The sequence below is a fragment of the Mercurialis annua genome, linkage group LG1-X (genome assembly GCF_937616625.2).
Source record: "Mercurialis annua linkage group LG1-X, ddMerAnnu1.2, whole genome shotgun sequence".
NCBI lineage: Eukaryota > Viridiplantae > Streptophyta > Magnoliopsida > Malpighiales > Euphorbiaceae > Mercurialis > Mercurialis annua.
The window spans coordinates 48,048,160-48,074,617 of NC_065570.1; the positions used below are offsets into that span (position 1 = coordinate 48,048,160).

At 31.8% G+C, this 26,458-nt stretch overlaps 1 protein-coding gene and 1 non-coding gene across 3 annotated transcripts; both read right to left on the bottom strand.

Annotated features, from left to right (window-relative positions):
- Window positions 1-1,960: 1,960 nt before the first annotated feature.
- Window positions 1,961-13,790, bottom strand: LOC126663473 (BAG-associated GRAM protein 1). Of its 2 annotated transcripts, none has more exons than XM_050356426.2 (18): window positions 13,359-13,790; window positions 12,206-12,256; window positions 11,986-12,083; window positions 10,394-10,469; window positions 9,731-9,859; window positions 9,581-9,627; window positions 9,225-9,348; window positions 8,938-9,054; window positions 8,753-8,782; window positions 7,380-7,479; window positions 6,246-6,352; window positions 5,288-5,422; window positions 5,097-5,201; window positions 4,272-4,418; window positions 4,045-4,098; window positions 3,681-3,744; window positions 2,457-2,518; window positions 1,961-2,348 (listed from the first exon to the last, which is right to left on the bottom strand). In XM_050356426.2, the coding sequence occupies exons 1-18, from the start codon at window positions 13,773-13,775 to the stop codon at window positions 2,208-2,210; spliced, it is 2,004 nt and encodes a 667-aa protein (XP_050212383.1). In that variant the 5' UTR covers window positions 13,776-13,790; the 3' UTR covers window positions 1,961-2,207. The 2 variants fall into 2 exon arrangements, with proteins under 2 accessions (XP_050212383.1, XP_050212384.1); XM_050356427.2 differs by having other exon boundaries at window positions 2,432-2,518.
- Window positions 13,791-24,202: 10,412 nt separating this feature from the next.
- On the bottom strand, window positions 24,203-24,275 carry TRNAT-UGU (transfer RNA threonine (anticodon UGU)). Its single transcript has one exon. It is a non-coding gene; the product is annotated as a tRNA-Thr (tRNA).
- Between the last annotated feature and the right edge of the window lie 2,183 nt (window positions 24,276-26,458).

The following is a 26,458-nucleotide window of genomic DNA, read 5'->3' on the forward strand; positions in this document are numbered from 1 at the left end:
TAATTGTAGAGTAACTGTTGGTATATGGTTTACAATAATTGAAAATATAAGGAAATGCTTATCTGAGCGATAGTTATAACTTTTTAGCATCACTTTTTTCTCGGCCATTTTATGAATTTAAAAACTAAGTTTATTCAGTCACACCTTGAAAAAATGAGATGTATATATGACGTATCTGAAATGTATCTTGGATGTATTTGTGTTTTTCTATTTAATATATAAATTATACATATCAAAAAACAGTTCAAATGTATACATTTTAAATATATATTAATTAATTAAACGTATTTTGACATGTTTCTTACTTGTATTTGTTAGATAAATCTCTAATATTTAATTTAAATATATATATATATATAGGATACATATTTATATATATATATATATATATGGAACACATATTTTTTTAATATGATATATGTTATAAATACATTTCAGATACACGTCATATATTTTGATAGATATATCGGAAACAATAATGCTTAAAATATGTTAGAAATATCTTGTACATACATACAAGATACACATAATTTTTAAATGTTAGGCAACTGAGCTAAAAAAATGCAACCAAATTATAAAGATGTTTATATCGAGTAACAAATTAAAATGTTATTGATGCATAAATTTTAATTAAAATATATCATACATGTAGCTTTAATTTAAATATGTTATACATACACATTAAAGACACATTATTAATACATATATATGAGAGTGTGTGTATGAATATATATATATATATATATATATATATATATATATATATATATATATATATATATATATATAATAAAAGAACAAGGCACGCATCAAACATGTAGAAAGAACATTTTTTATGAATACTCTTTTTGTAACATAATTTATGTATTTTTAAAATATGTGATACATGTATCTTTTAATTTAAAATATGCTATACATACACTTTATAGGGATATAAATAATAAATATAAATAGTATGCGTGTTTGGGTGTATATGTATACATATATATTTGTTTTAAAAATAAGAGAAAATGATAATTAAATATGTTTCTGATACATTGCTGATACATCGCGGATACATAAATGATACATGTGAATAATTTTGACAAACTGACGCGTGACTGACACGTGACTGACGCAAGTCAGACGCGTTTTCTGACGCGTTTTTGACCCATTCTGACGCGTTTTTGGCTTTTTTTATTTTTTTTGTGTGTGCCATGTGTTGCATTCTCATTGGGAAGGTATTAAATGTAAAGTTTTAGCTTTTTTAGGTGGTGATATAATAATAGAGATGACTTAGCATTTTTGTAATATTATTCCTTTTTTTGTATAGTTTTGTTATTTACTCTAAATATAATTGTTCAAAATCCAGGAGTTGCCAACTCTAAGATTAAAAATTCTAGAAAATAGTGCAAGTTTAGAAAAGACGAAAACCTTTTTATTTCATATAAAAGTGAAGAGAATCAATCACTGGAGAATAAAAAGATTACATTGTCTTAATACGATTGATACTGTATCCACAAAATAACCCTACAAAAGAAAAGGAGGTAGTGATTTACAGAATGCTGTAACCAAATTGGTTTCAAATTGGTTCAAACAAAGGGTCAACGCGTCTTCTAAATTTGTGACATGGAGTCATCTAACTCAATTTATATTTTTTTAACTAACTAACTTCAAAACTCTTCATTTTTAGGTCAAATAACCCCATGATTATATTTTTAAACGCATAAAATATAAATCGGGATGCAAAAAAATAATTAGATACTTTTTTAATTATCCTAAATCTATTTGAAATAAAAATATAAATTATAAGTTTATTTGATCTAAAAGTGAAAGAGTTTTAGAATTAGTTGATCAAAAAAATATAAAATGAATTAAATGACCACGTATAACAAATTCAAAGGGCGCATTGACCTTTTTGTTCAATTGGTTTCCTACAAGTTATTTTTTGTTATTAAGAGAAAGACAATAGAATCGTTCATTTTGCTGAAGCAAATAATGGTAGTCGTATTGTATAACAAATTGATATCTGCTTTAAATTGAATAAATTACATGATAAACATACAAGAACACTCACCACTGATTCTCTTAAAGAGAGAGGGTGAAGTTTACAAATAACACAAAATTTACACCTATTGCCACCAAAAAGGAACGTGGCTTTTAAATATAAAAAAACAAAACAAAAGACATTGATACAATAACATTTACTCTATATATAATGAAAAAAATTAATTTGGAATGTTGGTGTAATCGACTCTGGTATCTTGTGTTACAATGAAGGAAGAGAGCTTGTCATCCTCACTACTCGTATTATGTGATTTGATATAAGTTCGCGCTGTTTCGAGCATCAACTCCATCTCTTTCTTGTACTGCACAAGTTGATCATAAACAACACAATTATGAGCATGTAACGACGATGGAAAAACACTTAATATCGTATGCTTTCGCTTACTCTTAATCATAAGATATGCACCAACCTCATTAATTGCCCCCGCCTTAATTTTGGATTGCATTACACACCATTTCTTGAAATGTGCACCTGTAATTATGGTCACATTTGATTTCCACCAATTTATTAGAGATGAAATAAAGATCTCAACCAGTAATGTGGTTAATTAGTAGCTAATTGCTACTTTTTTATGCGGCATATATAGGGTCTAATACAGGCCAAGTGTGTACTTAAGGGTAAATTCCCTTATCAAACCAAACCAACAAACTCGATTCACTTTGGTTTGACATACAAAAACTTTTGTTTTCGGTTCTATTCATTTCTGAAAATAAAACAAATGGTTTACTTCTGATATAAGCCGAATCAAAAAATCAAAGAAATCAATAAAATCAACCAAACTGATTGGTTAAGTTCGGTTTCATTTTGAAATATTTTAAATCCTTATAAGTTTGGTTCAGCATTTGTCAAAATTTTGATTCTCTTTTGACCATGCACAACCAGTGTGAGATATTTTAAATCCTTATAAGTTTGGTTCAGCATTTGTCAAAATTTTGATTCTCTTTTGACCATGCACAACCAGTGTGAGGACTTGAACAATAGACCTCATGCCCACCCCACCAGGCCACACCAAGTCTAGTTAGTAAATTTGAGTAGTTCACCAGTAAAATGACATCAAAGCATTAAAAAATGTTATCCAGCATAAACTACATATGCATCAATCAATACAGATTACAAGATGACTCCTAAAACGGTAAAACCTCATGCATTTATAGAACAATTGGTAATCCATGGCTTCTTTTAAGACTTCAAATTGACACATCAAACTTCACCTACACCTCATGCAAGTAAGAACATGTTCATGCAAACCCACAATCCATCAGGATGTTTCTATGTAGTTTTTAAGAAAAATATATCACATGCTAACCACTGGCTCCTCGTCATTGCACCGAAAAAGATCAGCAGTTCAAAATGTCTAAAACATAGATCTTTCTGGATTCAGATTTTAAAATTCCATGCGCAAAACAAGAAGTGCTCCATAAATTGCAGCAATTTAAAATGGATAATTACAATGGATGCACCTACCAGATAAAGTACCAAGATGCCAATTGAAAATGCTTTAAATCAAAAAAGCAGAGTGGATTCTCAAAAAAAAGGTGTGGATAATAATTAAGAACTTTTGCTGTAAAAACATAAAATGAATGGAATATCAGCTCTCAGTTAGTACTTCAAAGAAATGGAGCGGTTAACCTACCCACTTTAATGTCTAATATTGAGGAATTTTCACCATTCGTTTCCACCGACCAGCGACAATGAACCTGATGCAGCAGGTGAGACCATTTAAGTAAGTGTGAATAACTACAGAAGCACCAAACAATATGTTTCAGTTTCATCTATAAGCATCAAGTAACAGTAATTTTATCATACCAGCTTGAAGAAAAATATTCACAAAACAAGACTCCAGAGTAATGCAAGTGGAACAGAAGAAATTTGAAATTATGTCTAGTATCTTATGTTATGCTCATTTGTTAATATGAGCCTTTTTTATTAGCTGCGATGTGCAGATATACTATCAGATGAGTTGTATTTAAAAGTGTAGTCGTTTAAAAAGTACATACCTCAAAATAGGACCCAAACGGAACATCATGAGCCTGTTGTACTGTTTCAAATACCTAAAGAGAGAAGGGCATTTAAAAGTAATGAATATATGCCAATATAACATTAGAAACATGAAATTAGATTGCAAGCATGTTTATAAAAGAAATGATAAAAATAAATTAAAATGATGGTAGCAATTGTTAATAGCATGAATAAAAAGTTTTGGCCAGAATAGATGATCTCGTACAAGAATTTTCTTATCTGCTGATAATACATAATGCTGATATTCAGTCATTGCTGTGTCTGGTGGACACATGGGACTATGACATATGCATCTGAATGTTATTTCTCTCACTTGACCGTCATATTCATCAGCAGCATGCCACTGTCCTATCTGGAAATATCATAATATAGCAAGTCACCATTTATTTTGCAAGTATTAATAGAAAATTAGTAGCTTACCAAGACAAAGAAGATCTACACATTCCATTCCAACAATTACATGATTATACTTGAAGCCCCATTAATCACTATGCTTGGCATTAGTAATTGCAGAACTAAATGACATTGCATGAGGGCATACTGAGGACAGGCTATATACTATAAAGATATTTTAAAGTCAAAGTCTAGCTACCAACTTTTCATGACTGCATAATAGCCTTTTACAGCAAACTTCCAGACATATCAAGCCAACAATTCAAGTCTCAAGACATGTAAACTACGCACCCCATCAGAAATTCACTGCAAAACTAAGGTAAACTTATTTGATACATGTTAAAGGACATTTTGGAAAGTGAGTTAGAAGTCCAAAAAAAAATCGTAAATATCCAGGGAAGATATTTTTTAGACATCACAGTGTCCTCCGTAAATAGTAACTCTATTGTCAATTGTCCAAAGTTGGGAATGTTCCAATCAAGCATTTTCACCGTGATACACACATTCCCATAACTTCCCGGCTTCCCGCCAATCATGCCCATTACATGTGCATTAGTTAAGAGCAGATAAACAAGAAGACCAATTCATAGACTATGAAGGAAAAAATAATAACTTTTCCAATTAATCTTCAACTTACAATGAGATTGGTATCCTTTCTAGCTGCACGATATTCATTTGTAAACTTCGAGTCGTCATTTAATAATATATTAAAAAACTGTTCTGCTGCACAAGGAAATGCATCCTGCAACAAATATGCAATCGAGTTATACAACGCAATAAGGAAATAAGTAAACACACAAAAAAGTAGAGGCAATAAATGTTCCATACATTATGTATACCAACAAGAGCCTCTTCCTTGATAAAAACTTGATGCTTTTCAACTTTCGTCACAATATCATCAGGAATCTTGATGTTGCCTCTAGTGGAGCTACTATGAGCACGCAATGCTGATTCTACTCTCTCCTGCACAATCATGACAATATCCAATCAGGTTACATGCAAAAAGGCGGCAGTGGTATAATTCAGATAATAGCACAAGAAGCTTCAGCATCATTGGGAATCAACAAAGGACAGGAAACCCAAAGATAAATACCATCTCTCTACTAGAATATATTTGAATAAAAACAGCCACGAGCCCACTAACTGTTGGACATATAAATTTTGACATTCCCAATTACAATTAAAAAAATTACATGAACAAGAATATTGCGCAATTAGCAAAAGAAGATCCATTACATATGATAAACTGTGCAGCACATGGGTATTAAAAAGATTCCCTGCAAAGTAACAAGTTGTGCAATGCACGGATATTAAAGGATCAACTGAACTCATTGCAATACAATGGAGATTCTCAAATACAGAACATAAAATTCAAGGAGAAATAAGAGATGGAAGTAGAAGGAGTCTATTGCAGACAGGGAAGGAACACTCTTCATTATTTACTTGTAAATCAAAATAAAGATTATCAGTAGGATTTGATAGGAGGTGCCTGTTGGCAAAACTGATGGGGAATAAAATTATCAGCTAGGACTGAAGGAGAAAAAGGACTCCTAACACATATATATGCACTTGTTCCAAAGACAAGTAACTGCATGAACAAGGTTTTTTTTTTTCTTTGCTAACAATATAACCGAAGCTTTCAAATTTAAGCCCATTGACACAGCATAGAAATGGTATATATAAAAGAGGAATGACCTTGACTTGACAACTTCCAGTTCATGAAATAAAAAGATATGAGAGAGATTTCTAAAATGAAAGAAACAGTTCATAAAGCACCAGAAAATACCTTCTTTTCAACCTCTAACATAGCATGGTAGTTCTTTGCTGCACGCTGTAGAACTCTTAATGCATGATTCCTGTTCCAAAAGGATGCAAATTTATACCTGACCCTACCTGAAAATGTCAACCAAGGATAACAGCCATATAAACTCACCTATAAAAATGAATTTGTGATATAAAAAAAAATAGAACTCCATTTTATTGCCATTGCTTCTAAATAGCATTCCACAATCTTCAAAAAGATACAAATAAAAAAGAGAAACGAAAGGAAAAAGAAAAAAGAATCCAATAAATGCTAATCAAGTAACTGAAATAGCAGATCACCATTAGATATAATGTCAAGCAAAAATGTGGTCAAATCTGAAAAATGCACTTTTTCAGAAGCTTCAAAGCAACAATTTTATGCTAAGTGAACTTAATGCACATCTCATTTTTTCCTCACAGCTCAATAAGAGATATCAAAGCTCAGAAAAGAGTTTAGAATGGGCAGACCATAACAACACTAAGCTTCTGTCCTAACATCAATTCAAACACCTAACTTAACCGGAAAAAAACACCTACGACAGGTGCAGAATCATTGCCAAACATCTATGAAATCATGATAAGTGAAAGCAACTAAAAGAAAATCTGCACAGGCAATCCCCCAATGAGCATTTCCAATCTCCAGAGGCCCCTATTGATGATAAGGACTACTACAATGTATCACATACCTAGAGTAATGAATCAGATTTCATAGTCATCTTGTACCCCAATCAAATATAACAATAAGTAAAGCACAGCATAAACCCTCACACCTATTAATTTTCTGAAACAAATATTATTAACATATGGGAAAATTTATATAAACAGTATCCATATTGCTATCAAATAAAGATAGAATTACAAAAAGCATTTCCATAGAAAGTGATTTACTCTGAGACAAACAGCCTTAATAAAACAAGAAACTCCAAAATAAAATAAAGAGAATGTTTCATATTAATTCCCTATGACTCAAAAGCATTGAGATGAGATAAACATTGAGGCATCTTGTGAGTTGGGAACAATAACAAATATTTGCATATGATATTATGGAAATCCATGGTTCAATTAAAAAAGAATTAATGAATAGGAGGTTTCCGAAAAATCTGAGTTGATAACTAACCATCAGGACTCCCTAACGGAGGCACGCCATGACCGCCAGCACCCATCCGAAGTATAATTGTTATGGAAGGATTGATGAACGCATGCTGACTTCTTCGTATCTGCATAAACCATGAAACATGCCCGCACCGTCACTTTTGTTTTTAAACATATGTGGGCTTGACAGCTTGAACATGCGACACAGAGACTCATGACGTCAACAGTCTATTAGATTCTATGACACAATATAGTAACAAAAGAACACCAAAAAAATATATAAATAAACTTGTATACATCAAACCTCTAAATAGATATATAAATAAATGCATTGCACATAGACATGAATTGTTTGTATCTTCTGGAAGTGTTTGTTTAGTTTCAATCACTATACTCGCAAGCGCTTGTACTTCAAATTTCTCATCCAACTCACTGCAATGACTTGCATTTAATTCAAAGGCGTTTTTTTCAGTTTTAATCATGCTAATTCCTAGTGTTAATTCGATCCAATTTTATCTCTTGTCCAATGCATCCTGAATAATCTTAGTTAAATTAGTCATATATTGTATAGCACAACTTCATTATCATTTGTCCATGTCCAGTTTTTTATACTGCATTGCTATTAAGTATTAAATTAAACTTTCAAATATAACTGTTATAAATAAGCCTCTGAAGTTAAATTACCATTTTTAAATATAACTTAATCCAAATACAATGATTTCACATTAATTGTGAAGAAAAAATTATCAATCAGAAGCGAAAAAAGTATACACAAATACATGATAATGGTACCGTAGAATTCTACGTAATAAACCCTGATCAACTTAAACTTAAAATTCAAAATTGAAATTAATTTATCTTATGCAATAAACAATCAAGAAAGCCAACCTAAGCAGAGATTTAGACAGCAATGACCTCATAGAGAATTATCTCAAGTGACATATTATGTTTGGATACAAAATTTAAAGAGTCACATTTCGACGCATCCAGGATGTGTCAACACTGTGTCTTATCCAAAATGAAACTAGACATTGAAGACACCCCTAAGAGAAGCCTCAATAAACACAAATGCATGATAATGGTACCGTAGAATTCTACGTAATAAACCCTGATCAACTTAAACTTAAAATTCAAAATTAAAATTAATTTATCTTATGCAATAAATAATCAAGAAAGCCAACCTAAGCTGAGATATAGACAGCAATGACCTCATAGAGAATTATCTCAAGTAACATTTCTGTTTGGATGCAAAATTTTAAGTCACATTTTGACACATCCAGGATGTGTCACCACTGTGTCTTATCCAAAATGAAACTAGACATTGAAGACACCCCTAAGAGAAGCCTCAATGCTCTAATAGCTGCTAGACAAGGGACTTTCATGAAGATAAGAACATACCTCATCTATATCTCCTAAAGGTACAATCACCTGTGAAACGTAAATGAAAGACTGTCAGAGGCTACAAGCGAAGGATTGGCAGGTGGCACTGCAATGCTTTCTAACTTGATCAAAGTGCAATATAAAGAAAGAAATCAGAACAACGTGTCAAAATACTACGTGATGAATGAAAAAAACAGGCTTACCTTCATTTGCTTAGAGAACACATTGGAATGAAAGCATATGTGCCACGCAGAAACATACATGCGGCCATGATATAAGAATGACCGCTCAAGCGCACATGAATAACTGCGTTCAGCAATCTGAAATTAACAGCAGGTTAGGCCAGAAATTGGTGAAGAAAAAATTTAAAAAGAAGGAACTCGGTTGAAATTGAAAAATGCTACAAAAGAGAAATTAAAAATCTACGTTTTCAACTTTGTTTCAAAAGAAAAAACAGAAATCACACAAAAAATGAGTTTAAGCATCCTGCCTCATCTGCAGGGAGGTTAAATATTGTTTGCAGAGCCCCAGGTTTCTGATAAACCACTGTAGGGCCTTGTTTATCTATAGAAATCCTTCTTCGAGTATTAGCTCCAGCATATCCATTCACGCCCCTAACATAATCAAAATTTGAGCTAATTCAATAAAAAAAAAACATTTCTACCATTATTTGTTTTATCTATTCACTGTTGAATATGATTTGAAAGGAAAGAATATACTTAAATGATTCAATTGTTTGCTTAGTTAAAACCACCAAAGAATGCATGCGAAATATAATAAAATTCTTCAAATATATGAAAAATCACAGAGCACAAAAGCATTACAAAGTAAAGAGCGATAGACTACCTGGAAGAATTTACAGAGAGCTTAATTGTTTTAATATGGAGACAGACCTGAGAGGAAGCATAATATATTAGCTTCCAAGCTAAACAAAAAGAAAAAAGTACCGCAGTGTGATGAAGTTAAAATGGAAAGGTAAATTAGAAAGAAATTTACCTGCCCAGATGGGCTATCTAGAGTGTACCATACTGCACCAGTTTGACCTTCACTTTCAACTGGAACTGTTACCGAGCCCAGAATAGTGCTTTTCCAAACTATATCCCAATCATAGATTGTTACTTGAATCTGCTAACGCAGCAGAAAAATTTAAAACAATTCAAAAATATTTATCAAGAAATTTTTTCATGTATGCTGTACAACAATATAAGTCTAACAGCATTTCACTTAGGACAGAAATCTGTTTAAAGACTATAGCTCCTTTGCAGAACTTCAGATATAAGTATAAGCACCCGTTACAAGTGCTGGGATCATTAATGTATAGCAGTCCATTTAATTTCCACTTCGAATTTACATTACATCCATCAGTGCTCATGTGAAATTCATCAAAAGAAATTGCACATGCTAAATAATTAACGTGAGTTTAAATAGAGCAACCAAAAACACTATTCCGCATATAGGATCACAAACTCAAAATAGGCCTTAGAGAACAGCATAAACGAGAAATGATTGTCCGTTACACATGTATGGTTACACTGATAGATAAAACTGTTTCTAAACTTCTTCACTTATAGGAAGGATCATCAAATATCTAATATAATTATTGTAAAACAGTGATTCTCATAATGGTCAATCATTAGCTAAAAACTTCATAAATGTTACCTGGACAGGAAGCTCATCAACCGAAAAATTGAACTCTTCTCCCCACATGGGATTCCTTGAGCCGGGGACCATTGAGCTGTACCAGCAACAAAGTAGGTAAAATAAGTCCTAGAGCATTAGAGAGCAATCTGAGATAAATTATACTTTAACATCTTTAACCATAGCTTTAATTTTTATTTTTATTTTGTGTCAAAGCTTTAATTTTAATTTCATTATTGTAAAATGATACTCTTTTTTAAGTCAAGTGAAACTACAGCAGAATGTTAACCAGTAAACTTGGCATAGATCAATCATCCGATAACAGTTTAACGGTAATATCTCTCTGCTAACCACAAGTTTAAATATCTTGAACTTCATAAACTTATCTAACAAAAAAATTTAGCTTTCCTAGTTTTTTCTTTCACAAGTTCCCTAGCACTCTTCAATTTGTGCTGCTGTACCCGTGTCGATGACATGGCACAGGATATGACATCGGATATGGTCGGACTCTTCTATTTGCAGTTGGACACTTCACGAGATAAAAGAAGGGATAAGAAATGCTAAGAAGAAAAGAGATATGCAGGGACATAGAAACACATGGAAGAAGAATGGATTGCCTTGCAGGGACATAGAAATGCAAGGAAGGAGAATGGATTGCCTAGTTCGACACTTCCAGAGATAAAAAGCGAAGTTGTTGCTTAGAAGAAAAGAGTGATGAAGACTGAAGGATCATAAGAACATAAGAAAAAGAAGGGACACGGAAAGGTATCTAAGTACCCATGTGTACATGTAAATCGTACCTAAGTATCCGAGTCCTATTCCGGATCCATACATACGTATTTTTAACATGTGTCCATTTTGGACACTCATACCCGAGTCCATGTAACCTAGCAACTACCTGATCTATAGGTGTACACTATACTCAAAGCAAGCATTCAACTGATGGAGAAGATGCAGAGGTACCTGATTTATAGTTCTTTTATCGTCGAATCGTAGTCCAAAACTTAAATGCTTAATGGAATTGAAGGAGAAGCTATGTAAGGATTCCAAAATTTAAGAGGGCTAAGAAGGGGGGAAAAGGAAAACTGGATATAAAGAAAATTTGGCATCAGGTACTTTCTAGAATCGTAAAGAAACAAGAGTGAGGAGAAAATTAACAAAGAGATAGAATATCATAAAAAAGTTCTGGACTAGTTAAAACTATGCCTTTTGAACAATAACGTACAGTAATTATGTGCTAAAGAGATTATACATTTCCAGAATATTAAATTCCTTAGAAGTCAGTCAAGGGATTTTAATTATGTAAAGAATAGCCCAATAAAAGAGAAAATAAAAGAAAAGGTGATAATAATCCTACCCCCATGATAATAATCATTTGAAGAATAAAAAAAGTCCCTACAGAAAAAGAAACCTGAAATTGCAATGAGGCTCTAAGGTACCCTAAATAAAAAAAAGGAGAAAAACATCTAATTTAGGAGTTGAGAAGTCAATGACAGAGAAAAATTGGAGGAGGCATCTAACTTATCAAAAACAAGAATTATATCAAAATAACTTCTATCAAAATCTAATTTATCATTCATGAAATTACAAAAATGGGATACAAATTAAATAACCTGAATCGCTTTTCTGAACCACAGGTAATGATAGCATAAGGATCTGAAGTTCCATTTAAATTTGCACCAATCAGATTCTTAGCTGCCAACAATTCCAACTGAGATACAAAGAGACAAAGATGGAAAAGAATATAACATTAAATCAGCATACGATGCTCAACTGATCAATGTATGATAAAAAGATTCAAGTAGCGAACACATCAGCAAGAACCAAATATACCTTAATTAAATATGCAGAATTGCCCTGAGAATCTCCTTTCAACTGGCCCATCTACAAAATAAGTGCAGAACTGCATGTCAAAGAAGTGGAAAATTACTCCAAGAAACAAATAGCTAGTAACATTGCATAAAAGAAATACTACTGGAGTTTGGTCTTCGAAAGAGAGGAAAATGGTTATTAGCCAACATGACGGCATACTAACACCCAGACTAAATATTTAACTTCATACAAGAGATTATATAGTAATATAGAGACTTAAATGAGGATCTTATATGTAGCATGATGTCCTAATAAACTCTATTATCTAACCAGTCATCACAAATTTTTATTATATCACATGGGTATGACTCCTGTAATGTCTCAAGGTCTTAAATGCAACATGTCTTAGTAAAGTCTATTATCTCATTAATTATCACGAATTTTTATTATACTCACAAGGATATGACTCCTACAATGTAAAGCATACTTTAATTTCTTAATTTGTTTGAATAAAGTACTTCAAGCATATGAAATGGTTAAAATATGCCCTGCTATTGAAAAATTGTAGAATCTCGTTTTCTAAATCATATCTTCAAAAAAAAAACTGCAACAAATTGTCTAGAACGAAAAGTAAGACTTGAAAAAGGAATTAAGAAACTATGTATGCTTACACTTTGAAATATAGACAGAATGCTAAAAAAAGGACAAAAATAAAAAAATCATGAATAATCTCTTGTTTGGAAAGTCATTAAATTGCAGAAATTCAATAATTATTATACTAAGTTTAATTTAGTCATTTCTCATTTTTTAGAAAGATAATAGTTGCAAACAACCAATTCTTTCAACTCCAAAAAGCAAGAAAATTGTGAAGCAGTTTAATCACATTAAAATCAGCATGATTTTACGCACACGGTTTATTCCAATTAAAAATACCACAAGTAAAAGATCATCCATATGCTTACTTAAACCAACACTGTGATAAATTAAACTAACATCAACATAATATTCTTCCATTTATAGCTTCAATTAACACTCAAATTGATAACTAAGAGCGGATATAAAATTAAATAACCTTCCAAAAAGTTAATCAACTACTGCTACAAGTCACACAAATTCAACTACAAAAAAGAAATCCACATTAAGTAGTAACAGTAAACGAAAAGACAAAAATGACCTTGTATTTATCATCATCCCCACCGGAATTCTCCAGAATCTGCTGTTGCGATCGATCACCGCCGCCGCCACTCCACGAGAAGTACCAAAACGAACTTATGACAAAAACGGCGGCAGCAACCGTCACTTTAACCTCCCACCATGACGGCACTAAGAACTCAAGTGCCGAACCGACGATCATCACCATCTCCATCACCGCCATAAAACACTGTACTACGTCGTTTTCAATTCTCTCTGTTTGCATAAAAATTGATGAGTGATGATCGATTGTCAGAGGTTTTAGGGTTTTTGAAAGTGAAATGGAAGCGTTGACAAGTAAACATTGGCGACCATTTCTTCCATTGAATGGACCGTTGGGAGAAATTAATATATGAGAAAACAAAATTAAAATTGAACGTGGAAGAAGTGGCAATTTCATTTTAATTTTATTAGACTCGGTAAATTTATTAATTAATTATGTATAACTGCCTATTTTTGTGACTATTGTGCCCTTGATGACTTCTGGTAATTACGAGTTTGTATTCTTTGAAGGTGATATTTTGTACTTTTCTAAGGGTACTGTGTGAAAGTCTTCTAAATTGGTCCGCCGGAGAAAGCGGAGAAATATAAGAGATAATTACTTAAAAACCCCTCATATTAAATCATCGTTATTAGTGACCCCTAACTTTTAAACAATCAACTTTTTACTCCGGCTAAACTCATTAAACTATACTATTTTGGTTTATTAGATTTCTCAACTTCTATTTGACTTTCTCATGTTTTTAAATTTTCATTTTTTAATTTAATAGATTCTCAACTTTTATTTGGCTACCTCAAATTCCTAAAATTTTATTTTTCGTTCATTTGATTCTTACACGGAGATAATTTAAGAATTTAATGAATAAAAAATAAAAATTTAGACATCCAATAAAATAAAAAACGAAAATTTAGAGTCTGAAAAAGATAAATAAAAATTGAGAGAACTGATAAACCAAAACAGTAAAAGTTTAGGGACTTGAAAAAATCATATAAAAATTAAAAACCTTATGAATCAAAACTATATAGTTTAGAGATTGTTTTGCCATTTTTCTCCTCTCATTATTGTTCTCATCCATCACTTATCTCTACTACTTCCCCCGTCCTAAATTAATAGACAATATTTCTATTTTTTGTCCCAAATTAAAGAAACTAGATATTTATCTTATTAAGTAATTGTCAAACATACCCTTATTAATTATATGGAATAGAGCAAATTACTATGAAACCCCTCGCATTTGAAATAATTTACACTTTAATCCCTTCTGTTTGAAAATTAAACTACGTGGCCCCTCGTTTTTGCTTCCGTCAACATTTTAGTCCCTCCATCCATTTTTAGGGTTAGTCAACAAAGTCAAGGGGCTTATGGGTAAATTAATTATTAAACCTGGGGGATGAAATCGTTGAGAAAAAAAAAGTGGGGGACCATATAGTTTCGTTGACTAACATCCAAAATGGATGGAAGAACTAAATCGTTGACAAAACTAAAAGTGAGGGGCTATATAGTTCAATTTTTAAACAAGAGGGACTAAACTGCGAATTATATCAAATGTGAGGGGTGTCATAGTAATTTGCTCTAGGGAATATCTTGAAAAGACAACAAAAGTCACTAAAAGACAAAAATTGCCACGATATTAAATAAGGGCAAGTATGGTATTTTTTTTATGTATTAACTCATTTTATCTATAGAACCTAAATTTCTTAATATCCGTATTTGTCCTAAACTGCCTATCTTGGGACGGAGAGAGTATTTAACTAAGTCGAAGAGTTTATATTATCAACATAAAATAGTTTTTAACCTGTAAATTGATTTTTATAAACTCTATAAAACCATTGAAGCTAAACAAACTTTATAAAAAAATTATAAATATTTATTAAATATTATTTTTTTATAATAGCTTTTGAAAAAGTTTAGAAATAAAAAAATCTAATAATAAATATTATATATTTCTGTTTGGTAAAAATAATATTGAATTTTTAATGTTTTTATTTAAAATAATTCAAACCAAAAATATAATTGAATTTGTGATTTTTAGATTGAACCGGGCTAAATTATATTATATTTGATATTTTTAAACTTAATTATAAGATATAAATATATTATTGTTTATCAAGTAATTATTAATTATTCTAAAAAAAATAATTAAATTCTTTAAAACTTTTATAAAATTTAAAAAATAAAATAAATATAAAGGTCAAAATAAAAAAAAATACAATCAAATCATTCAATTAACAAAAGGGATTATTCCCAAAATACCTCATTTTGAAACATATTTACAATAAATTTGTCCATCTTTTCATAATTTTCCATTCTACAATAATAACAAATATATTTACAAAAATATTACTATATATAGAAATCTTATCTCATTTTAGGTTAAAATTTTACATAGCCAAATTTTTTTCTTTCTTTTCTCTCTCTTCCTCAAAATTCTCTCTTTTTATTTTCCGTTTAATTTTCCGTTTGTCTCTTCCGATTAATTTTCCGTTCGTCTTTTCCGGTTGATTTTCCGTTCGTTTCTTCAATTCGCTTTTTCGTTCGCGCTTCCGTTCGTCTACTTCCGATGAGTTTCTCGTCTCCTTCGTTTGTTTTTCCATTCGTCTTTTCCGTTTACGCTTTTTCGTTCGGCTCTTCCTTTCGCACTATGGATTTCTCGATATTGTTTTTAGATTTTTTTTATAATTTTTTAGATTTTTTGTGATGATTTAAACATTTTATAAATAAATTATTGTAGATCTATGATTTTTTATTTATAAAATTGTTCCATTATTCATCTAATTATTTTATTTTTCTCTTATCTATAGATTTGTTTATTAATTTTAATGCTACTGATTTTGTAAAGAACGAATTGATTTATGGTGTATTTGCAGTATTTTTATAATGTATTTATGTTATAGTGTATTTTTTGTGTACTGATAGTGTAATTCTGGTGTTTTTCGGAATATGAATATTTATGCTTTTTGGTGTATTTTTGTTTTTTTTTCAGCATATCTATGGTGCATTTTGCAATGTTTATGGTGTATGTGCAGTGTTTGTGATGTATTTGCAGTATTTTTATGTTATACGCCATAAAAACACTACAAAAATGCCATAAATACACTATATATACACTATTATTGCACTATAAAAAAAACATAATTACACTAAAAAAACACAATAGATATATTATAATACACCATAGTTACACTAAAAACACGATAAAAATATAAAAAATACCAGAAAAAAATCTATTAAAAAGAGAATAAACCATTAAAAAGTGAAAAAAGATATGAAGATATTTTTCGTAAAACAAAAGTTAAAAAAGTAAATATAAAAAAAATAACGTAAATAAAATAGGAAATAGTGTAGTGTAAGAAATTCCCTCTTAACAAAAGGTGATTGTAGTTAATTTTGATTAGACGTCATGGTAAATATTAATTGACTTTATAAAAATAAAGGGTAATGTTATAAAAATTCACAAACTTTACATGTTTTCTCATTTTAGTCACGTCGTTTAAAAATCGTCATTTTCATAAAACAACTACCAAATTTTTTCAAATACATACACCGTTTAAAAATCTGGCAAAAATTGTTGACGTGTCATTATATAGTTTGTTATGACATGTCATTATTCGATTAACAACTCAGCGATTTTCAACGGATTTTTGAAAGGTGTATGAATTTGAGAAAAAAAATTAGTTCGTGTATGAAAATGACGATTTTTAAACGGCATGATTAAAATGAAAAAACGAGTAAATTTGGTGAATTTGTATGATATCAATCCTAAAAATAGAACAATGAGTAATACTAACCTAATATTATGGGTTTTTAATAATTATTCTAAAATATTTAATTGAGCATAAACTTTCATCAAATTCAAAATTTATTGTATACTTGTAATTATAATTAAATATAATAATTTTGATTATTTTATTTTATTTTTTTATAATTGTAAACTAACAATTAATTTAAAATTACGGGTAAATAATTATTTAATTAACATAAACTATTTCATGGTCTAAAAATGAAGAATATTTTTTTACGATTTCTGAAATCTTTAAGTTTTATATTTGACAAGTTAGTTTGAATTTATTTTATCAACTTCTAAACTTCAAAGAGCTATATAAATATATTATTAAAATCTGATTTAAGTTCATAAAAATATTGATAGTGTAAAACTATGTCTGAAATTGGATTTTAATTGTATAAAATTACATCTAGATAAATTATATTAACAATCCTAATTTGCATAATTAGTATTAAGTTTAAATAGTAAAAAATTAACTGGTTCATTTTATAATTCAATTTAGAGTTAGCCTTATTTTTGATGCTATGTATCGATTAGAATAACTATATTAATTTAGTAATTTTTAAAATTTAGCGATTGACTTAATCAAAAATAAATACATATACTAAGTTCATAAAATAGACACATTTGTCCTTTCTTAATTGACTATTATTTTTATTTTTTATTTTTATTCTACTCTAAACAAACCCTTTATTTTTCTACTGCAACTGTCAATTATTGATTTTTCTAATTGACGGTAGCATTTTTTTATTTATATTATTTTAAAATCGATAATTGGCCAAGTTATATAAGAACTTCAATATGAATCAAATTCATATGATCAAAAGAAGCATCATATAGCAAATTGAAAGGAAATTTTGGCGATGGCTAGGGTTTGATCAATTCTCATCGGAATTACGCGTTCTTTATATTGATCTTCTCGATATTCAATCCTCTATCTTCCCCAAGAATCAAAACGAGGTAAGGATGTGTTTTTAGCTTAGATTTTGGTAAATAATAGGGCTGTTTTGAGTTATGTTGTGTGCGATCGAATCAAACACGTCAGAATCATGTTGTTATTGCCGTTTTTTATGATTTTCGAGATGGGTCTTATGTAGCAACCATTAACTAGCATGTCGGAATGTATCCGAGGAGTTTTTGAGGCCGAGATAGTCGTCACACCTGCTGGAAAACGAGTCCAGCAGGGGTCTCACAACGTGATAGGCATCAACACGACGCGATAAGGCCAAATAAGGCCTGTCGCGTCGCGCCGAGCCCCAACGCGACGCGAGGGGCTGCAACCAGCCTTTGCGCGACATGCTAGGGTAGGTCGCGTCGTGTCCCTCCCCTATTCAGCTAGGGGAGGGCACGACATGAGGAAGGGGAAAGGCCACCCCTTCCCATGCACTTAGGGCTTGAAACGCCCTACTCCAACGCGACATTTCCGAAGTTCAAAACTAGTTTAATCGGGTATCCAAAATGTGATTGAAAATGACAAAGAACGAGAATGAAATGTTAATGTTAACATAAGGAAAATGAACATTTGTATGGTAAGTTCAAATTGATACAAGCATATCGATTAAATAAGAACTCAATTAAGGATTTATTGAAGTTAGGAGTTGAATATGGAATAAGATTGTTTTTAACTTAAGTTTATAACTTAGGGTTTTGAAAATAGGCTCACGTTTACTTTCTTAACGTATATTTGATTTGAGCATGTGACATACACATTGGCAAGCTGCGAGATCAACTAGTTCGGATTAGCAAGGGTTTATTGTCATATTGATAGCATAGTAGATTGGATAGCGGTCCATGTGAGTTACATTTTACTTTCGTGTATTATTCGTAAAAGCTATTTGATATATTATAAACATTAGGCTTAATTCCTTAAAAAAACCCACCTTGCATTTTTTTTCGTTTATACCCTGACCTTGTAAAAACACCATTTGTACCCAATTTTGAGTTTTTATGTTTCATCTCTACCCAAAAGTATTAAATTGTACTCTTTTCATTTGAAAAAGAGTTTAAAACAAAGCTTAATCACAAAAAAAAAACCCACCTTTTAGCCCTTTTTCAGTTGCACCCTGACGTTGCAATTTTGTCAGTTGCACCCTAATTTTCACCTTTGAGTTTCAATTCCACCCTCAAAATCAAATTGGACTCTTTTTCACTCGGGAAAAATTCATAAAAACCCTTATAAAGTACTTGTTTGAACTCTTTTCCACACAAAAAGTTAAAAATGGATGACTTATTTTAACTTTTTTCAAATGGAGAAGAGATCAATTTAGCACTTGAGGGTGGAATTGAAAACTAAAGGTGCGAATTAGGGTGCAACTGACAAAATTGCAACTTCAGGGTGCATTTGAAAAGGGGCTAAAAGGTGGGAGGTTTTTTGGTAATTAAGCCTTAAAACAATCCTTCATTTTTAACTTATTGTCACGACCCATTTTCATGAATCGTGACCGGCGCTAGGGTATGGGTATGGTGGTACCAAAACCCGTAGCTAGCCTTGCGGATAACCAACTTAACACGTTTTAAACAATGTACCTGCATAAAACCACATACTCGGGGGCAACTGAGACTTCAGCCTAATCTAGCAGTACATATAAACAACATATATTTAAAGTACGCTTATCTCAAAATAATCTCCAACAGTATGGCAATATAATATAAATACCATAAACACTGTAATCATGCTAAAAACGATATAATAATAGTTGGACCAATCTAACAAACAATAGTCAAAACTATAAACGTAAGACTAAGACATGAATAATATGAAACTACTACTGCGGTCTAAGAGTTTAAAATAGTTCGACACTTTATTTCTGAAATAAATAAAGAACCTCCGAGAATGAAGAAACGGAGATCGACAAATGCTCAAATCATAAACCTGGAAAATTTGGGAAACAACGGGGTCAGATTTACTGAGTAGAGTTTATATAACCATTTACATTTATTAAGTTAAAAACCTTTAAAACGTTTAATAAAACATTTTCATTATGGATTATCAATGAAACCCTAAACCACAAGTCTAAATCCATTGTCGTGTCAGTGAGACGTATCTCAATAACCGATCCCCGACTATCACTTAATAAATAGTGAGCCCAGGAGACGTATCTTCCACCGGTGCCCTCACTAAGGTGAGACGTATTTCAAACCTACCTCAATACCATAATAATTACCGGTGCGCACGCAGTCCCGATGATGCCCATCGAGTAGCACGTTCCAAATCAAATCCACAATGCCGAAAACAGTTCAAAAGCTGTTTATACATATATATATATATATATAATATAATATAATATAATAAGAAATAAACTCACTGCTTGCTAAATCCACGTGATCCTGACAAGCACCTAACTCTGGTTCGCCTCTGAAGTACGAATAGTCGACATGTCTAAATAAAATATTAAAATCATAATTAAAATCAGACCCAAACTCTAAAAAGTACTAGACACCACATAGGACTAGCACAACACAATACCAAGTCACATTTAATAACACCTATATTGAATGCATTCTAAAAATAACCCAAGTTATAGAGTACAAATCATATAAATATATTTAGAATGACTAGTATCGTCTTACGTGCTACGCACGTGGCTCGTAATGTGACATGTCAAAAACTATAACTTTTAGTCAATAATTATTTAAAATTAATATTAAATAATATTAATTTATTAACAAACTAATTGAAAATTTTATAAATTATTATATCATAGTAGTAGTAGTAATCCTTTATTAAGTGATTAAAGTAGTAGATTGTCGTATAATTTTTAATTATTAATTAAATTAAAAGAACATATAGTTTATGAATACTTTTTTATAAATTATTTATTGAAGTCGCAGTGGAAGTTTATTTTATTTATTATTTTAATTTTAGTTTTAACAAATAAATAGAATCTAATTTATAATTATGCCAAATATAAATAATCGTCTTTATTTTATTAACTATTAGTTTATAAGTAAAAATAATTGCTATTATATTTGAATTAGAAATCTCCAAACCAAACCAAACTATTACTACTATTCTTTCAAATAAAGTAATGATTTTCGTCATAAGTATAATATTTCTAAAAAATTTCTTTTGCTATGTCCACATAAGAATATTTAAGAGTTTGGATTTTTGAAGGTCACCGTAAACTTAAAATAGAAAAGTTATTAAGCTATTTTTTAGAGTCATAAGAGAGATTTATTAGTAGTAAAATAAGAAAAGAGTTAGAGTCAAGAAAGAAATTTATTACTTTTTTATTTACTTTTAATTATTGAATATTTGTTTTAATTTTATAATTAATTATCAAATGACAATAATGTTTCAAGTTAAAAGTGTCAAACACAAGACATAAATTAAAAATTGACAAGAAAGCTTTCTTTGTAATTTTTAATTGCAGTCTGGAAACCGGCAACCTAGCAAAAAAGAAAACAGTCCATCCCGAAAAAGCTTCTTTCTTCTTATGTCTTTTTTATTGGATGGAGACTAAATCTATTAACAGATGAGATTTAGTTTTAGTAGAATAAAGATAAGTCAATTATTATCTAGTAATTATATTGATAATTATCCTGATTAATATACTACTAAAAATCATAACAATATTAATTAAATAAATTACCATAAAATCTTTATTTAAGTTATCAATTAACTATAAATTAAAAAAGGCTATAAGGTAAATGTGCCGTTCCCCCCCCCCCCTCCGTACTTTTATATATAATATAGATTCGTAAAATAATTTAAATAAACTCAAGTTAAAATCCATATCAGTGAGTCAGCCGAGTTATTTAAAACTACCAACCTTCTTCCCATTTGTTGGGCGACCACAACCTAACTCAAAGCAAAACTTTATTAAATTTATAAACCCGAGTTTATAAATTAAAATAACTTAATAAAATAATTATCCATTTTAAAATAAAATTCAATATCTTGCAATTTAAGTAACCTAAGTTACAACCCAAAACTTAACCATTTTAAGTTTATAAAGTTCAGGGACTAAACTGTACTTTAGCCAATTTGATTTTTCGAAATCAAAATTAATTATTCGTTTTCCAATTTACTAAATTATAGGATAAACAAAATCCAAAAAGTTATCCTATAGGTAAAACTTAACTTGAATAAGCTTTTTAGAAACTTTAGGGACTAAATTATAAATTTGCCAATTTAACATATCAATCAAAATTAAATATAATTACCCGAGTAATTATATTAATTTAAATTATAAAACAATTATCGTTTTCAAGTTAATTTAAAATAGAAACAAATAGACAAGTTATTATTAAATAATAACATAGCTAGGGATTCAATTGATTTCAAGTAATTCATTTTGTGACCATATTGGCCAATTAGCCATCTTCTCCAATTAACAAATTTCAAATCAAAATCATTCCCTCCATCTCATGAAGTTGCAGCAACTTACTCATTATAATTCAACCTAATTATATAAACACAATTTGAAAGCAAAATGAAAGATTCAATCTTTAATCTACTATGCTAAATTAACTATAGTTTAAGAATCCACAAATACTCATAGGGCAGAAACTAACAAGAAAGAACATGGCGGCAACACCGGAAGCACGACAGCAACAAAAGGATTCAAACACGAAGAATCGCAAGACAACAACTCGATGCAAACCCACAACACAAACACATGGATTGCTATGATAAACATGCAAAAATTCAGACCTTAATAATGGCAGTAACAGACTCAAAGGAATGGCAGTAAGTTGTAATTGAAACGACAAAACGGAACGACAATGAACAGAGTAATCTTTACGTACCTTTATCGATTTCAATACGTGAGACTCGAAGAGATCGTTGAGTCGATGATAACCGTCAAAGAACAATCGGTTTACAACTATTACAATGAAATAGAAATCAAAAACCGTATCTGACGATATTGAAACGAAGAACAAGTTAAACGATTACTTGCCGAAACTTGGATCGAATGGAGCTTGGATAGAGTTTAATGAAGTTTCAGATTTGTTTAAGTGAGTGTGACTGATAGGTTTTGATTCAAAACGAGAGAAATTCTTTTTAGGTTAAGAAAAGGAAGAAACGTGATGAACAGAATGTATAGGAGGGAAGATATGATGACTCTCACTGTTGCCGAATTGATAATCAGAAGCATGGCTCTTAATATAGTAAGTGCATGAGCTTTTCTTTTTATGCCAAAAGAGGTGGGATGGGCTTACATGGGAAAACAAGAGTGGGTTAAGTCCATGCATGGTTTAGTCATGTTAAAAAGAGAAGATTGGCCAACGTTGCATGGTATTTACATGATTTACATTTCATAAGTTTTTTTTATTTTCTTTTTCTTTTAAAATTTAATAATACACATTAAATACGAATCGGACCACGATTGAATCAACGAGCGACTAAAATAAAATTAAATAAAAATATATAATAATAATAATAATAAATTACTTAAAACTTGACGGAATAGACAAAAATTTATAATTAAAGTTAAAAAAAGAATTTAAAAATACGGGATATTACATTCTCCCCAACTTATTAAAAATTCGCCGTCGAATTTAAACATAAACAAATAAACATAAGAACACACCAAGTACAGAAACAATCAACTAAATCACATAAGCAACGATACACGTACCTCAAGGAAAGAGGAAAGAGTAACGTTTCCGCATATCGGACTCCGTCTCCCAAGTGCACTCCTCGACAGAATGATTCCGCCACAGAACTTTGACTATCGGAATCTCCTTGTTCTGTAACCTACGCACTTGCGTATCAACAATCTCAACTGGTTGTTCCTCATAGGACAACTCCTGGTCAATCTCAACACTCTGAGGCACAATCACATGTATCAATATTGGGGCCTTTTTGTATATATACCAATAATGTATATAGAAAAAAAGGGTCCTTTTCTTGTTCTGGATTTGTTCTGCAGAGATTTAACTATTCTAACTTTTAACTTTTTTTCATAATTTGAAGTTCCTACCACATAATAATGGGTCCCCTTTGGTAAAAGGGAACGAAGCTTTTTCAATATCAATATTCTTTGATTTCAAAAAAAAATTATCAATTATGTAAAAAATCAAACAAATAGAGAAAAGCCAGCTATCGGAGTCGAACCGATGACCATCGCATTACAAATGCGATGCTCTAACCTCTGAGCTAAGCGGGCTCACATAACAGAAATTTAGGATATGCATAGGAATTTAGTAAACTAGTGGAATCTTGGCTATTAACTTTTTATTGTTTTCATTATTAGTAGTAGTTATTCATAATTATTATTAGTTATTCATAATGAATATGAATCTGAGATGCACTTCCTCAGCATAGAAACATGAAATACAGGATGCACTAAAGAATGTCTGGCGGCAGAACCAGACGATAAGCCACATTTCCAATCCTCTCTAAAATCTCATAAGGACCAACATACCTCGGTGCCAACTTTCCCTTGATACCAAAACGAATCACGCCTTTCATAGGCGAAACCCGAAGAAACACAAAATCTCCCACCTGAAACTCGATGTCTTTTCTCTTCGGATCAGCATAACTCTTATGCCGACTAAAAGCTGTCTCCAACCTCCGTTTTATCAACGGTACCTTTTCTGAGGTCATCTGAATAATTTAAGCACCAGACAACTTCCGCTCGCCGACCTCTTCCCAGCAGATAGGAGATTGACACTTGCGTCCGTACAAAGCCTCATAAGGTGCCATCTCAATGCTTGCATGGTAACTGTTGTTGTAGGAAAACTCAATTAACGGCAGATGAGTATCCCAGCTACCCTGAAAATCAAGAATGCACATCCTGAGCATATCCTCCAATGTCTGAATAGTCCTTTCAGACTGACCGTCAGTCTGAGGATGAAAAGCTAACTGAAGTCCAAACGAGAACCCAAAGACTCCTGTAACGCTCTCCAGAACCTCGAAGTGAAAACAGAACCTCTGTCAGAAACAATCGAAACTAGTACACCGTGCAAACTGACAATCCTGTCGATGTACAACTGAGCCAACTTCGAAGCAGGATACGAAACCTTGATCGGAAGGAAATGAGCTGACTTGGTCATACGGTCAACTATCACCCAGATGGAATTGTACCCCTGTCGAGTATGTGGTAACCCAACCACAAAGTCCATGGTAATCCTCTCCCACTTCCACTCTGGAATAGGTAGTGGCTGCAGATAGCCAAAAGGTCTTTGATGTTCCAGCTTCACCTGCTGGCAAGTCAGACACTTGGAAACATACTCTACAACATCCTTCTTCATTCCGCTCCACCAATATGTACCCTTGAAGTCATGGTACATCTTGGTAGACCCCGGATGAACACTGTAAGCTGACATATGCGCTTCCTCCAGAATCTGGTCTCTCAAACCATCTGAATCCGGAACGCACAGTCTAGAACCTAACATGAGAACTCCCTCTACAAAAACAAACTTAAAATTCCCGTCAAGATGGATCTCGTCCACAATCCGTTTCAATTGTGGATCCTCAGCTTGTAAAGCTTTAATCCTATCAATCAAAACTGGCTGCACCTGTAGTTGTGCCAACAAACTACCATTCTGAGAAACCTGAAAACCGTAGCCCGAATCTATCAAACCATGCCACTCTCGAACCATAGATCTACGCCCAACCTCAGAAATATGGGCCAAACTGCCTGAAGACTTGCGACTCAACGCATCGGCTACCACATTAGCCTTACAACGATGGTACTGAATAGTACAGTCGTAGTCCTTAAGCAACTCTAGCCACCTCCTCTGTCTCAGATTCAACTCCCGCTGATCAAAGATGTATTTCAGACTCTTGTGATCAGTGAAGATCTCGCAAGTCGCACCGTACAAGTAGTGCCTCCAGATCTTCAGAGCAAAAACCACAGCTGCTAACTCCAAATCATGAGTAGGGTAATTCATCTCATGATTCTTCAGCTGACGAGAAGCATAGGCGATTACCTGTCCATGTTGCATCAACACGCAACCTAAGCCAATCCGAGAAGCATCGCAGTACACAGTAAAACCCTCAATGCCAGAAGGTAACGCCAAAACAAGAGTTGTAGTCAGAATCTCCTTCAGCTTCTCGAAACTTGCCTCACACTTGTCGGTCCACTCAAACTTAACACGCTTCTGTGTCAGCTTATTTAAAGGTGCAGATATCCGAGAGAAATCCTGCACGAACCGATGGTAGTAGCCAACTAATCCAAGAAAACTCCTGATCTCGGTAACTGACCTCGGCCTCTGCCAATCCATAACCGCCTCAATCTTCTTCGGATCAACCTTGATTCCATCCTTCGACACCACGTGTCCTAAGAAGGTAACCTGTTCCAGCCAAAACTCGCACTTTGAGAACTTAGCATACAACTGATGCTCT

Excerpts from the sequence above, each read along its gene's own strand:
- LOC126663473 (XM_050356426.2), bottom strand. The coding sequence starts at position 13,775 with ATGAAATTGCCACTTCTTCCACGTTCAATTTTAATTTTGTTTTCTCAT. Across the intron at positions 12,257-13,358 it reads GGGATGATGATAAATACAAG|ATGGGCCAGTTGAAAGGAGA; the intron begins GTCATTTTTGTC and ends CTTATTTTGTAG. Across the intron at positions 5,202-5,287 it reads CTCTTGTTGGTATACATAAT|GATGCATTTCCTTGTGCAGC; the intron begins GTATGGAACATT and ends TATTTGTTGCAG.